The sequence below is a fragment of the Macaca thibetana genome, chromosome X (assembly GCF_024542745.1).
Source record: "Macaca thibetana thibetana isolate TM-01 chromosome X, ASM2454274v1, whole genome shotgun sequence".
Lineage (NCBI taxonomy): Eukaryota > Metazoa > Chordata > Mammalia > Primates > Cercopithecidae > Macaca > Macaca thibetana.
This window is the reverse complement of record NC_065598.1, coordinates 66,820,743-66,835,629: the sequence shown is the minus strand read 5'-3', so window position 1 is coordinate 66,835,629 and position 14,887 is coordinate 66,820,743. Positions and strand designations below refer to the sequence as shown.

The 14,887-nt window shown below is 38.4% G+C and overlaps 1 protein-coding gene across 1 annotated transcript in view; it reads right to left on the bottom strand.

Moving 5' to 3' along the window:
- The window catches only part of KIF4A (kinesin family member 4A), a 132,110-nt gene that overhangs the window by 25,610 nt on the left and 91,613 nt on the right, over nt 1-14,887 (bottom strand). The window contains exons 19-20 of the mRNA XM_050776218.1: nt 10,607-10,690; nt 10,009-10,122 (exon numbers count right to left, since the gene is read on the bottom strand). Coding sequence (XP_050632175.1) covers nt 10,009-10,122; nt 10,607-10,690 — 198 coding nt within the window. The remainder of the gene's footprint in view (nt 1-10,008; nt 10,123-10,606; nt 10,691-14,887) is intronic.

Sequence of the window (14,887 nt, the reverse complement as noted above, 5' to 3'; positions counted from 1 at the left end):
CCTTGACCTCCCAAAGTGCTGGGATTACAGGTGTGAGCCACCATGCCCAGCCAAAATTCACTTTTTAAAACAGTAACTATCCCTGAGAATATTTCTGCTTTTAATGAAGGTATACCATGCTAATAGTAATCAAAAGAAAGCTGGAGTGATCATATTAGAATCAGATGAAGTAGAATTCCTATCAAAAAATAAAACTAGGGATAAAAAGGATTCATGATAAAGGAGCCGATTGTTCAAAGAATATAATCCTTAATGTTTACATCCCTAATAACAAAGCACCAAAATACATGAAACAAAATCATGTACAAGTAACAAACAGCAAGATGATAGCTCAAACCTACCTGTATCAATAATCGCATTAAATGTAAATGGTCTAAACACCCCAATTACGTTGTAGAGATTTTCAGATTGGATTTAAAAAGCTAGACATGGCTGGGCACAGTGGCTCACACCTGTAGTCCCAGCACTTTGGGAAGATCACTTGAGGCCCATAGTTCAAGACCAGCCTGAGCAACATAGTGAGACCCAGTCTCTACAAAAAGTAGAAAAATTAGCCAGGTATGGTGGTATACGCCTGTAGTCTCAGCTATTCAGGAGACTGAGATGGGAGAATCACTTGAGTCCAGGCATTTGAGGTTACAGTGAACTATGATCATGCCACTGCACTCCAGCCTGGATAACAGAGTGAGATCCTGTCTATGGGAAAAAAAAAGCTAGACCCAAATATATGCTGCCTATAAGAACCACACCTTGGCTGGGTGTGGTGGCTCACACCTGTAATCCCAGCACTTTGGGAGGCTGAGACAGGTAGATCACTTGACCCCAGGAATTTGAGACCAGCTTGAGCAACATGGTGAAACCTCGTCTCTACAAAAAATACAAAAATTAGCCAGGCACAGTGGCATGTGCCTGTAGTCTGAGCTACTTGGGAGGATGAAGTAGTAGAATCATTTGAGCCCAAGAGGTTAAGGCTACAGTGAGCCGTGATTGTGCTACTGCACTCCAGCCTGGGCAACAGAGCAAGACCTTGTCTAAAAAAAAAAAAAAAAAAAAAAAAAAAAAAAGAAAGAAAAGAAAGAAAAAGAAAAAAAAGATAAAAAAACACACCTTAAAAATGAAGGCACAAATAGGTTAACATTAAATACACCATGACCAAAAAAAAAAAAAAAAAAAAAAGAACATGCTAACATTAATAAAAAGAAAGTTGGAGGGGCTACAGTAATATCATACAAAGTAGATATTAGAACAAAGAATATTACCAAGAATAAAGAAGTCCATTTCATAATAATACAGGGGTCAATTAATTCTAAATGTAGAACTCCAAGGAAAACCTCCATAATCATATTTGGAGATTTCAATACCTATTTCCCAATAATTGATAGGACGAGTATGCAGAAAATCAGCAAGGATACAATAGACGTTAACAGCACAATCAATTAAATCAACATGATTGACATTTATAGACACTCCATCCAACAACAGCAGAATACCCATTCTTCTCAAGTACACATAGAACATTTACTAAGATTGATCATACTCTGGACCATAAAATAAGTCTCAATAAGTTCAAAAGGATTCAAGTCATATGAAGTATGTTCTCTGACCATATTAGAATTAAATTGGAAATCAATAACAAAAAGACATTTGGAAAAATCCACAAACATTTGGAAACTAAATAACACTTCTAAATAACCCATGGTTCAAAGAAAAAAAATCAATAAGAAAATTAGAATGTATTTTGAATTGAATGAAAATGAAAACGTAACATTATGAAAATTTGTGGGATATTATTAAAGGAGTACTTAAGAGGAAACTTATAGCACTGAATGCCTATATTAGAAAAGAAGTAAATCAATGACCTTAGTTTCTTCCTTAAGTAAAAAAAGATGACCAAAATAAATCCAAAGTATGCAGAAGTAAAAAAAAAAATAAGATCCGGGAGGCGGAGCTTTCAGTGAGCTGATATCACGCCACTGCACTCCAGACTGGGTGACAGAGCGAGACTCTGTCTCAAAAATAATAATAATAATAATAGTTATAATAATAAGATCAGAGTGGAAATTAATGAGTTGGGAGTTGTTTTGAAATTTTTTATTGTGGTAAAATATATATAACATAAAAATTACCATTTTACCCATTATAAGAATGACAAACCTCCAGCTGGACTGATTGAGAAAAATGAGAAAGCATACAAACAGGAATGAGATAGTTGACATCATCACATATTTTTAAAATTTTAATTTTTAAAAACAGAGATAGGTTCTTGCTATGTTGCCCAGGCTGGTCTCAAATTCCTGGGCTCAAGTGATCCTCCCATCTCAGCCTCTCTAAGTGCCAGTATTATAGGCATAAGCAATCGTACCTGGCTGAGATTTTACAGATATTAGAACCATAAAGGAATATGATGAACAACTTTATGCCAATACATTTGACAACTAAGATGAAACAGACAAGTTCTCTGAAACACACAAACTACCAAAGCTTACTCAAGGAGACTTTGAACAATCTTTTATCTATTTTTAAAACTTTATTTTAGTTAACATCCCTCTCCCCAAAAAGCAAAACTAAGCAAGAAACATAAATCTCTCTAGTCACAGATGGCTTTCCTGGTAAATTCTACCAAATTTTTTAGAAAGAAACAATATTAATTCTACACGAAATCTTCCAGACATTTGAAGAGAAACGACTACTTCCCAGCTCATTCTGAGGCCAGCATTACCTTGATACCAGAAACAGACCAAGGTGTTACAAAAAACTACACATCAGTATCCCTCATGAACACAGATACAAAAATTTAAACAAGATTTTTTTAATGTATTACTGAATTTAATAATACATAAAAAGGATGATATATCACGATTAAATAGAGTTTATCTAAGAAATGCAAGGTTGGAATGGAATATTACACAGCCATAAAAAAGAACAAAATCACATCCTTTGTAGTAACATGAATGTAGATGGAGGCTATTATCCTAAGAGAATTAATGCAAGAACAGAAAATCAAATACCACATGTTCTCACTTCTAAGTGGGAGCTAAACACTGAGTACACATGGATAGGAGGAAGGGAACAATAGACACTGGGGCCTACTTGAGGGTGAAGGGTGGGAGGAGGGTGAGGACTGAGAAACTACCTATTGGGTATCATGCTGATTATCTGTGTGACAAAATGATCTGTACATGAAACTCTTGCAACATACAATTTACCCATGTAACAAACTTGCACATGTAATCCTTGAACCTAAAGTAAAAGTTGGAAAGAAAAAAAAAGAAATGCAAGGCTGGTTCCATATTTGAACATCAGTCAAAATAATTCACCAAATCAACTAACTAGAGACACAAAGTATTTCAAAAAAATTAACTACAGTTAATAAACTTAATGGTGAAAGACAGAATGCTTTCCCCCTAAGATCAGGAAGAACAGAAGGATGTCTATTCTCACCACTCCTATTCATCATCATCCTGAAGGTTCTCACCAATGCAATAGGGCAAGTAGGAGAAATGATAGACATATAGATTAGAAAGGAAGAAATAAAATTGTATTTACAGATAGCATGATAGTCTACATAGAAAATCCTAAAAACCTATAAAAAAGCTAAAATAATAAAGGCATGAGATAAAAGTTAATATACAAAAATAAATTGTATTTCTATATACCAGCAATAAACAACTAACTGGATAAACAATTTGGCATTTTCTTACAAAGTTAAGCATACACTTATCATATGACCCAGCAGTCCCGCTCTTAGGTATTTACCCATGTGAAAAAATTAGTTTACAGGCCGGGCGCGGTGGCTCAAGACTGTAATCCCAGCACTTTGGGAGGCCGAGACGGGCGGATCACAAGGTCAGGAGATCGAGACCATCCTGGCTAACACGGTGAAACCCCGTCTCTACTAAAAAATACAAAAAAAAACTAGCCGGGCGAGGTGGCGGGCGCCTGTAGTCCCAGCTACTCGGGAGGCTGAGGCAGGAGAATGGCGGGAACCCGGGAGGCGGAGCTTGCAGCGAGCTGAGATCCGGCCACAGCACTCCAGCCTGGGTGACAGAGCGAGACTCCGTCTCAAAAAAAATAAATAAATAAAAATAAAAAAATTAGTTTACATAGAAACGTGTATGTGTTTTTAACAGTAGCTTTATTCGTAATTGCCAAAACCTAAGGAAAAAAAAAACCCTAAGATATCCTTCCACAGGTGAATGGATAAACAAACTGTGCTATATCCATACAATGAAATACTACTTAACAATAACAAAAACATGCAAACTACAGATACACAAACAACACAAATTAATCTCAAATGCATTATGCTAAGTGAAGGAAGTCATACTATATGTTTCTATTTCTATGACACTGATGGAAAGGAAATACAATAATGACAGAGTACAGATCAGTGTTTGTCAAGGACCAGGGGTGTGAGAGGAATTGGCTGTAAGAGATATAGGGGAGTTTCTGGGGATAAGAGAACTATTCTGTATCTTGATTGTTGTAGTGGTCACACAACTGTACATGTTGTCAAAACACATAGAACTGTACAACAAAAGGGTAAATTTTATTGTATTTCAATTATGCCTTGACAGAATAAATTAGGGAAAAATCCATGTCATTTGCCATATAACAGAATAAAAACTGACCAATCAACTGTCAGATCATCTCAACAGAAACAGAAGAAAAAGCTCCCGAAAAAACCCAACATCAATTCGTAATAAAAACTTTTGCAAGCTAAAAAAAAAAAAAAAAAAAAAAAAAAAAAAAAAAAAAAGGAACTTCTTCAACCTGATAAAAGACATATACCAAAAGATCTATAGCTATTATCATACTTTATGGTGAAAAACTGAATGCTTTCTGCCCAAGATTGGGAACAAAACAAGGTTGTGGCCTCTCACCTAGTCTATTCAATATTGTACTGGAGGTTCTAGCAAGTGCAATAAGGCAAGACAAAGGTTAAAAAAAAAAAAAAAAAGCTGGAAAAAACTGCTTTAAAGTTCATATGGAACCAAAAAAGAGCCCGCATCTCCAAGACAATCCTAAGTCAAAAGAACAAAGCGGGAGGCATCACGCTACCTGACTTCAAACTATACTACAAGGCTACAGTAACCAAAACAGCATGGTACTGGTACCAAAACAGAGATATAGACCGATGGAACAGAACTGAGTCCTCAGAAATAATACCACACATCTACAGCCATCTGATCTTTGACAAACCTGACAAAAACAAGAAATGGGGAAAGGATTCCCTGTTTAATAAATGGTGCTGGGAAAATTGGCTAGCCATAAGTAGAAAGCTGAAACTGGATCCTTTCCTTACTCCTTATATGAAAATTAATTCAAGATGGATTAGAGACTTAAATGTTAGACCTAATACCATAAAAACCCTAGAGGAAAACCTAGGTAGTACCATTCAGGACATAGGCATGGGCAAAGACTTCATGTCTAAAACACCAAAAGCAACAGCAGCAAAAGCCAAAATTGACAAATGGGATCTAATTAAACTAAAGAGCTTCTGCACAGCAAAAGAAACTACCACCAGAGTGAACAGGCAACCTACAGAATGGGAGAAAATTTTTGCAATCTACTCATCTGACAAAGGGCTAATATCCAGAACCTACAAAGAACTCAAACAAATTTATAAGAAAAAAAACAAACAACCCCATCAAAAAGTGGGCAAAGGATATGAACAGACATTTCTCAAAAGAAGACATTCATACAGCCAACAGACACATGAAAAAATGCTCATCATCACCGGCCATCAGAGAAATGCAAATCAAAACCACAATGAGATACCATCTCACACCAGTTAGAATGGCGATCATTAAAAAGTCAGGAAACAACAGGTGCTGGAGAGGATGTGGAGAAATAGGAACACTTTTACACTGTTGGTGGGATTGTAAACTAGTTCAACCATTATGGAAAACAGTATGGCGATTCCTCAAGGATCTAGAACTAGAAGTACCATATGACCCAGCCATCCCATTACTGGGTATATACCCAAAGGATTATAAATCATGCTGCTCTAAAGACACATGCACACATATGTTTATTGCGGCACTATTCACAATAGCAAAGACTTGGAATCAACCCAAATGTCCATCAGTGACAGACTGGATTAAGAAAATGTGGCACATATACACCATGGAATACTATGCAGCCATAAAAAAGGATGAGTTTGTGTCCTTTGTAGGGACATGGATGCAGCTGGAAACCATCATTCTTAGCAAACTATCACAAGAACAGAAAGCCAAACACCACATGTTCTCACTCATAGGTGGAAACTGAACAATGAGATCACTTGGACTCGGGAAGGGGGACATCACACACCAGGGCCTATCATGGGGAGGGGGGAGGGGGGAGGGATTGCATTGGGAGTTATACCTGATGTAAATGACGAGTTGATGGGTGCTGACGAGTTGATGGGTGCAGCACACCAACATGGCACAAGTATACATATGTAACAAACCTGCACATTATGCACATGTACCCTAGAACTTAAAGTATAATAATAATAATAAATAAATAAATAAATAAAGACACACACACACACACACACACACACACACACACACACACACACACACACAAAGCACAGAACAGAAAAGAAATAAAATTGTCCATATTTGCAGATGACACAATTGTCTAGGTAAAAAATCTTAAGAATTCTACAAAAAAGCTTTGAGAACCAACAAGAATATCTAAACAACTGGAAATGGAAATAAAAATGCCATTTTCAATATCATAAAAATATGAAATACTCAGGAATATGTTTGACAAAAGATGTACAACACTTGTACACTAAAAACTAAAATGTTGCTGAGAGAAATTAAAAACCTAAATAAAGAGATGTACTGCATTCATGTCATGTATCTAAATATTCTTAACATGTTGATTCTCCTCAAATTGATTTATAAATTCTATGCAATCTTAATCCAACTCCGAGCAAGCTGTTTTGTAGAAATTGACAAGATAATTCTAAAATGTATATGGAAATGCAAAGGACCTAGTTTTCCCAAACAATTTTGACAAAGAACAACAACTTTGGAGGACTTACACTGCCTGATTTCATGATTTCTTAAAAAGCAACAGCTTGAACCGGGGAGGCAGAGGTTGCAGTGAGCTGAGATCGCGCCACTGCACTCTCCCTGGGTGATAGAGCGAGGCTTCGTCTCAAAAAAAAAAAAAAAAGGAAATATTTGTCAAACTCATGGTCACTAAGATTTCCCCTTAAGTTTTCTTCTAGAAGTTGTATATTTTTAAGCTTTTTGGTATTGGCATAAAAAAAGACATATAGATCAATAAAACAATCTGAAATAGATGTATAGATATTTGATTTTGACAAAGGTGTCCAGTCAAAATGAATCACAGACCTAAACGTAAAGCTTAAAAATATACAACTTCCAGGCCGGGTGCGGTGGCTCAAACCTGTAATCCCCACACTTTGGGAGGCTGAGACGGGCGGATCATGAGGTCAGGAGATCGAGACCATCCTGGCTAACACGGTGAAACCCCATCTGTACTAAAAATACAAAAAACTAGCTGGGCGAGGTGGCGGGCGCCTGTAGTCCCAGCTATTCGGGAGGCTGAGGCAGGAGAATGGCGTAAACCCGGGAGGTGGAGCTTGCAGTGAGCTGAGATCCGGCCACTGCACTCCAGCCTGGGCGACAGAGCGAGACTCCGTCTCAACAACAACAACAAAAAAATACAACTTCCTAGAAGAAAACTTAGGGGGAAATCTTAGTGACCATGGGTTTGACAAATATTTCCTTTTTTTTTTGAGACGAAGCCTCGCTCTATCACCCAGGTGGAGTGCAGTGGTGCGATCTCAGCCCACTGCAACCTCCGCCTCCCCGGTTCAAGCAATTCTTCCACCTCAGCCTCCCGAGTATCTGGGACTACAGGCGCATGCCACCGGGCCCGGCTAATTTTTGTACTTTTAGTAGAGACGGGGTTTTGTCATGTTGGCCAGGCTGGTCTTGAACTCCTGACCTCACGTAATCCACCCGCCTTGGTCTCCCAAAGTGCTGGGATTACAGGCATGAGCCACTGCACCCAGCCAGCCAAATATTTCTGTTTAAAATTTTTTTTGAGACAGGATCTTTCTCTGTCACCCAGGCTGGAGTGCAGTGGTGCGATCATGGCTCACTGTAGGCTTGACCTCCCAGTCTCAAGTGATCTTCCCACCTCAGTCTCCCCGGTAGCTGGGACTAAAGGCGTGCGCCACCATGTCTGGTTAATTTTTTAAAGTTTTGTTTTGTAGAGACAGGATCTCACTTTGTTCCCCAGGCTGGTCTTTAACTCCTGGCCTCAAGCAATTCTCCTGCCTCAGCCTCCCAAAGTGCTGAGATTATAGGCGTGAGCCACTACACCCAGCCAAGATTTCTTAAGTAAGATATGAAAACTGTTTAAGTATAAAATAAAAAAAATCAATAAATTGGATGGCATTAACATAATAAAGGTTTGCTCTTCAAAAGACACTGTTACAAATTGAAAAGGGCAAGCCACAGCTAGGGAGAAAATATTTGTAAAACACAGAAGTCCTCTGTTAAATATATTTACAATATATAAAGAATTTTAATTCAATAATAAGAAAAAGATAAACAACCCAATTTAAAAATGGGAACAGATTTGAATAGATATTTCACAAAAGAAAACATACATATCGCAAATAAGCACATGAAAGGATGTCCAACATCATTAGTCATTACAGAAATGAAAATTAGAACCACAATGAGGTTCCACTACCCCCACACACAAAATAGCTAAAATTCAAAAGACTGACCATATTAAGTATTGGTAAGAATGTGTAGCAACTAGAACCCTTATACATTGCTAGCAGGAATGTAAAATGGTACAACTGCTTTGGAAAACAGTTTGGCAGCCACTTACAAGTTAAAACATACACCAACCATACAAGAAAGCCATTTTATTCCTAGCTATCTACTCAAAAGAAATAAAAAAAATCCACACAGACTTGTGCGCAAATGTTCAGTGCAATATTTGTAAGAGCCAAAAACTAGAAACACCCGTGTCCATCAACAGGTGAATATAAAAACAAATTATGGTATAGCCATACAATGAATAGGATGCCACTCAGCAATAAAAAGGAAAGAAGTTGTATATGATATATGCAACCACATGGATGAATCTCACAATAATTGTGCTGAATAAAAACCAGAAAAAAATACATACTGTATGATTCCAGATGAAAACAAATCCATAGTGACAGAAATCAGATTAATGGTTGCCTGGAACCATTGTGGGGATATAAAGAAATATATATGAAATGGGGAGTAGAGGGGTAGACAGGGGAAGAGAAGGAGGGATTACAGAGGGATACAAAGAAAGTTTAGGCAATGAAGCACACTGTCATTATCTTGACTGTGGTGATGATTTCATGGGTGTATACATGTGTCCAAACTCACCAAACTGTATACTTTTTTTTTCTTTTTGAGACAGAGTTTCACTCTGTCACAGAGTTTGGAGTGCAATGGTGCAATCTTGGCTTACTGCAACGTCCGCCTTCCGGGTTCAAAGGAGTCTCCTTCCTCAGTCTCCCAAGTAGCTGGGATTACAGGCACCTGTCACCACAGCCAGCTAATTTTTGTATTTTTAGTAGAGATGAGGTTTCACCATGTTGGTCAGGCTGGTCTCAAACTCCTGACTGCAGGTGATCTGCCCACCTCGGCCTCCCAATGTGCTGGGATCATAGGTGTGAGCCACCATGCCTGGCCAAATTGTGAACTTTAAATATGTACAATTTATAATATGTCAATTCTATTTCAATGAAGCTGTTTAAAAAAGTAACTGAACCTCAACAGGGGCAAGGATAGAAAGAGTTCTATACTCCTGGTCTTTAACAACAGTTCAAAGACATTGCTATCTTTAGGAAATAAGGCTTTCAAGTAGAACTTTAGATTTTGCAGTGTTTACTTCTAAAAAAAAGAGAAAAAAAGCTATTTCTCCTTTTCTCCTGTTCCCAGCGTTCACAAGAGAAATGGCAGTTCAAGTTGTTCATACCTTCACTCGAGCTGCAGTGCCTTCCATTCCACGGCTCTGAGTCTCTTTCCGCTTATCTGCAACCTCCCGTTGTTTCTGGAGAGCATCCTTGAGACGCTTGTTGGCAGCTGCTGCCTAAATAAAATTGGCACATAGTAATGTTGAATGAAAGGTAAAAAAAAAAAAAAAAAATCCCATTTCTAGCACATTAGTAAAGATAAAAATTACATGGGTTTGAGTTCCTATAGGAACCAGGTTTATAAATCTCCATAGACATAATGAACAGCTACTGCTTTGGTGCCTAGGGGAGGAATACACTTCAAGGAAGTTCTGCAGACTAGGTGTCTAGAAATGTCACATATCAATATCACTTTGTTTTTTCAAGAAAGGCTCAAGTCCAATTAGGAAAAAATCCTTATTTGAACAGTACCATTTTTCATCAAGTTTTTATCTGCTCACAGGTCATGGCATATAAACAGCAATCAAGATTTAGGAATTGCTTGTGAAGACTGGCATCCCTGGTTTCTCAGGACACTTGCTCGTTTAAAGGATATTATTTTGCAAGCATTTAAGCCTGAAGATGACAATATACTTGACCTAGCAGACTGAATTTTCTTACCTCCTCTGTTTTACGTCTGAGCACATTGGATTGTTTCTGGAAGTTTCTTTCAAGTTTCAGCAGCTCATATTGCCTCTTACGGTCCTGACAAGAAAAAAGTCAGATATGAATTGCTGTTCAGCTAGCTAAAATAAAACCTTATACTATAACTAAGGCGTCTCTCAAGACATCCTTGATTTGTAAGGTTAACTACAATACAGTGAGCTGCCTTCATCTTCTCCTATGAGTCAAAAACTCGTAGTTCTAGAAACCATGTTTGTGTGTAGAGGGGAAGTAGTTTTTCCCTTTGGCTTATTGCTCTGTGGCCAAATTCTTGAGTCTCAGTCATAAGTCAACTACTAGAAATAATATCCTAGAATGTGAGGTCTGGAAGGAAGCTTAAAGATCATCTAGTGAACAGTCCTTTCCACATAGGTAGTTATTGACAGAGGTGGGATTCAGGTCTCCTGATAAATAGACCAGTATTCTTTTCCCATCAACCCTACCTGTCCATCCATTATAAAACCCGGGTGGCTGGCAAAAAAGAGAAAGCCTATCACATAGCCAACCACCTATAAAATTAAAGTAACTTGCAGCTAAAAAAAAGAGGTTTTTCATTTTTGAACTAAACAAGGTTAACCTGGGTACACACAGACATAAAGATGGAAACAATAGACATTGGGGGCTCTAAAAGGAGGGAGGGATGGAGAAAGTGGGGCAAGAGCTGAAAAACTTCCTATTGGGTACTATATGGGTGATGGGATCAGTAGAAGCCCAAAGCTCAGCATCACGCAATATGCCCTTGTAACAAACCTGCTCCTGTACCCCCGAATCTAAAATAAAAATAAAAACAGGTTATTACTGAATGTGCTCTTTCTTCCCAGAGATTCAAGATAAAGAATACCAAGAAATACTATGGGATATCACCTGCTTCAGCTGAGCACACAATATTTAACTGCTTTGATTTCTTGGCCCTTTCCCTCTTCTAATAATCCATTAAGCTCCTTCTGGCTTCACTTGTTCCTATCGAATCTGGATAGAATGGTCAGCCATTTTTGTCATGTCTTTGCCAGCATACTAGAACAATTCATTTCATTCAATAGTATAATATTTACTGTGCCATCAACTACATACTAGGCACTGGGCTAGGTGTCTATGATACAGAGATAAACATGACACGGTTACTACTCTTACGGAGATTACCAGAGAATACAAACACCATGCAACACAATTATAATAAAATAAGATGTGTGTTGAAATGGGAAGTCAAGATAATTAAAGAAACACAGCCAGAGGACTAAGCTAGTCCAGTGAAAAGAGGAAAGTCAACAGTCTTCTTAGCACCAGACTTCTTGAAAGAGAGGTCTATGTTTAGTGCTTCCAATTGTCATTATTGCTCACTCCATAATCCCCTTGTAAGTAGTTCCTACCAATTGTCCTGGAATTTCCTACTTGTTAAATTCAATGGTCTTTTTACAGTCACCATCTTCTTTGGCTTCTCTCCCAGCATCGTTAGCACTACCAATAACTTTCCCATACCATCCTAATTCTTTTCCTACCTTACAAATTTCATTGTCTTCTTTTTATTTTCTTATACATGAAATAGATTCTCAGCTGGGCATGGTGGCTCATGCCTGTAATCCCAGCACTTTGAGAGGCTGAGGCGTGTGGATCACCTGAGGTTAGGAGTTCAAGACTAGCCTGGCCAACATGGCAAAACCCTGTCTCTACTAAAAATACACAAAAATTTGCCAGGCATGGTGGCATGTGCCTGTAGTCCCAGCTACTCAGGAGGCCGAGGCAGAAGAATCGCTTGAACCCAGGAGGCAGATGTTGCAGTGAGCCAAGATGGCTTCATTGCACTCCAGCCTGGATGACAGAGTGAGATCAGAAAAAAATAAAAAAAGAAGAGATTCTCTTCTTAGCCTTCTTTTTCTATATATTCTCTGTCTCCATTATCTCATTACTCCCAAAGTTTCATTTTTCACCTCTATGCAGACAACTCTTTTTTTTTGAGACAGAGTCTCCCTCTGTTGCCCAGGCTGGAGTGCAGTGGCTCGGTCTCTGCTCACTGCAACCTCCGCCTCCTGGGTTCAAGTGATTCTCTTGCCTCAGCCTCCTGAGTAGCTGGGATTACAGGCATGTACCACCAAGCCTGGCTACTTTTTTTGTATTTTTAGTAGAGACGGGGTTTCACCATGTTGGTCAGGTTGGTCTCGAACTCCTGACCTCGTGATCCACCCACCTTGGCCTCCCAAAGACAACTCTTAATTGCAAAGTCCAGTCCAACTTCTCCCTTGAACTCTAGGCCAACATTATCCAATATTTTCTAGGTCTCTCCATCCCAAAGATTATTCTCCTAAAACCAACTCTGTCTCTTCAAACTAGCTGTTTCCTCTGACTTTCCAGTCACTGAAAAGCCCGTGGTACTTTTTGTTGCCCTACTTCCTTCATTTTTTGAAAGGTAGATTTTGCATTAATTATGATTAAAATCATTCACTAAACATTATTGAGTGTGCACTACTTGCCAGTCACTGCTCTAGACATTGGAAATACAGAAGTGAGCAAAACAAAGATCCTTGTCAATGTAGAATATATATTCCTGTAGAAAGTAAAGTTGTCATCACTTTATAGAGATGTCTCCTTTCTTCTTTTGTTCTTCTTAACAGTTTTATTGAGATATAATTCACATACCATACAATTCACTCATTTAAAGTACATGATTCAGTGGCTTTTGGTACATTCACACAGTTGATGTAAACATCACCACACTTAATTTTAGAACATTTTCATTAACACAAAAAGAAATATACTGTTTAGTGATCACCCTACAACCCCATCACCCCACCCCAAAGCCCTGGACAACCACTCATCTATTTTTTGTCTCTACAGATTTTAATGTCCTACTCTGGATATTTCATATAAATGGAATCCTATCATATATGGTCTTTTGTGATTGGCTTCTTTCACTAGGCAAAATGTTTTCAAGCTTCATCCATGTTGTAGCATGTATCAGTACTTCATTCCTTTGTATGGCTGAATACTACTCCACTGTATGGATAGACCACATTTTATTTGCCCATTCATCAGCTGATGGACATGTTGGGTTTTTCCACTTTTTGGCTATTATGACTACTGCTGCATAAACATTTGGGTACAAGTTTTTGCATATATGACATATTTTTGTATCTCCTGGGTAGAAAAAACTAAGAGTGGGATTGCTGGATCATATGGTACCTCTAGGTTTTTATTTAGCCTTTTGATAAACTGCTAAACTGTTTGCCAAAGCAGCTATACCATTTTCCCATCCTACTGACAATGTATGAGGCTTTCAGTGTCTCCACATTCTTGCTAAGACTTACTATCATCTGTCTTTGTTTATAGCCATCCTAGTAGATGTGAAACTGCATCTCATTGTGGTTTTGATTTGCATTTCTCTGATGGCAAATGACATTGAGCACCTTTTCATGTACTTATTGCTTTGCCCATTTTAAAACTGAGTTATATTTTTATTGTTGATTGGTAAGAGTTCTTTTTTTTTTTTTTTGAAATGGAGTTTCACTCTTATCGCCCAGGCTGGAGTGTAATGGTACGATCTCGGCTCACCACAACCTCCGCCTCCCGAGTTCAAGCGATTCTTCAACCTCAGCCTCCCCAGTAGCTGGTATTACAGGCATGTGCCACCACACCAGGCCAATTTTTTTTGCATTTTTAGTAGAGATGGGGTTTTTCCATGTTGGTCAGGCTGGTCGTGAACTCCCGACCTCAGGTGATCTGCCCGCCTCGGCCTCCCAAAGTGCTGGGATTACAGGTGTGAGCCACTGCGCCCGGCCGGTAAGAGTTGTTTATCTATCTTGGGTATAAGACTCTTATCAGCTATATGATTTGCAAATATTTTCCTCCCAATCTATGGACTGGCTATTAACTTTCTTCTTCTTCTTCTTCTTCTTTTTTTGGTTAGAGATGGGGTCTTGCTATGTTGCCCAGGGTGGGATCAAACTCCTGGGCTCAAGCAATCCTCCCACCTTGGCTTCCCAAAGTATTGAGATTACAGGCGTGAGCCACCATGCCTGATCATATTCACTTTCTTGATGGTATTATTTACAATGCAAAAGCTTTTAATTTTGTCTCTTTTTTGGTTAGCTGTTTGTACTTTAGGTGTCACATCTAAGAAATCATTGTCTAATCCAAAGTCACAAAGATTAACACCTATGTTTTCTTCTAAGAGATTTATAGTTTTAGCTCGTACATTTAAGTTTTGGTCTGTTTTAATTTTTGTATATGGTATGAGAGCAAGTTTCT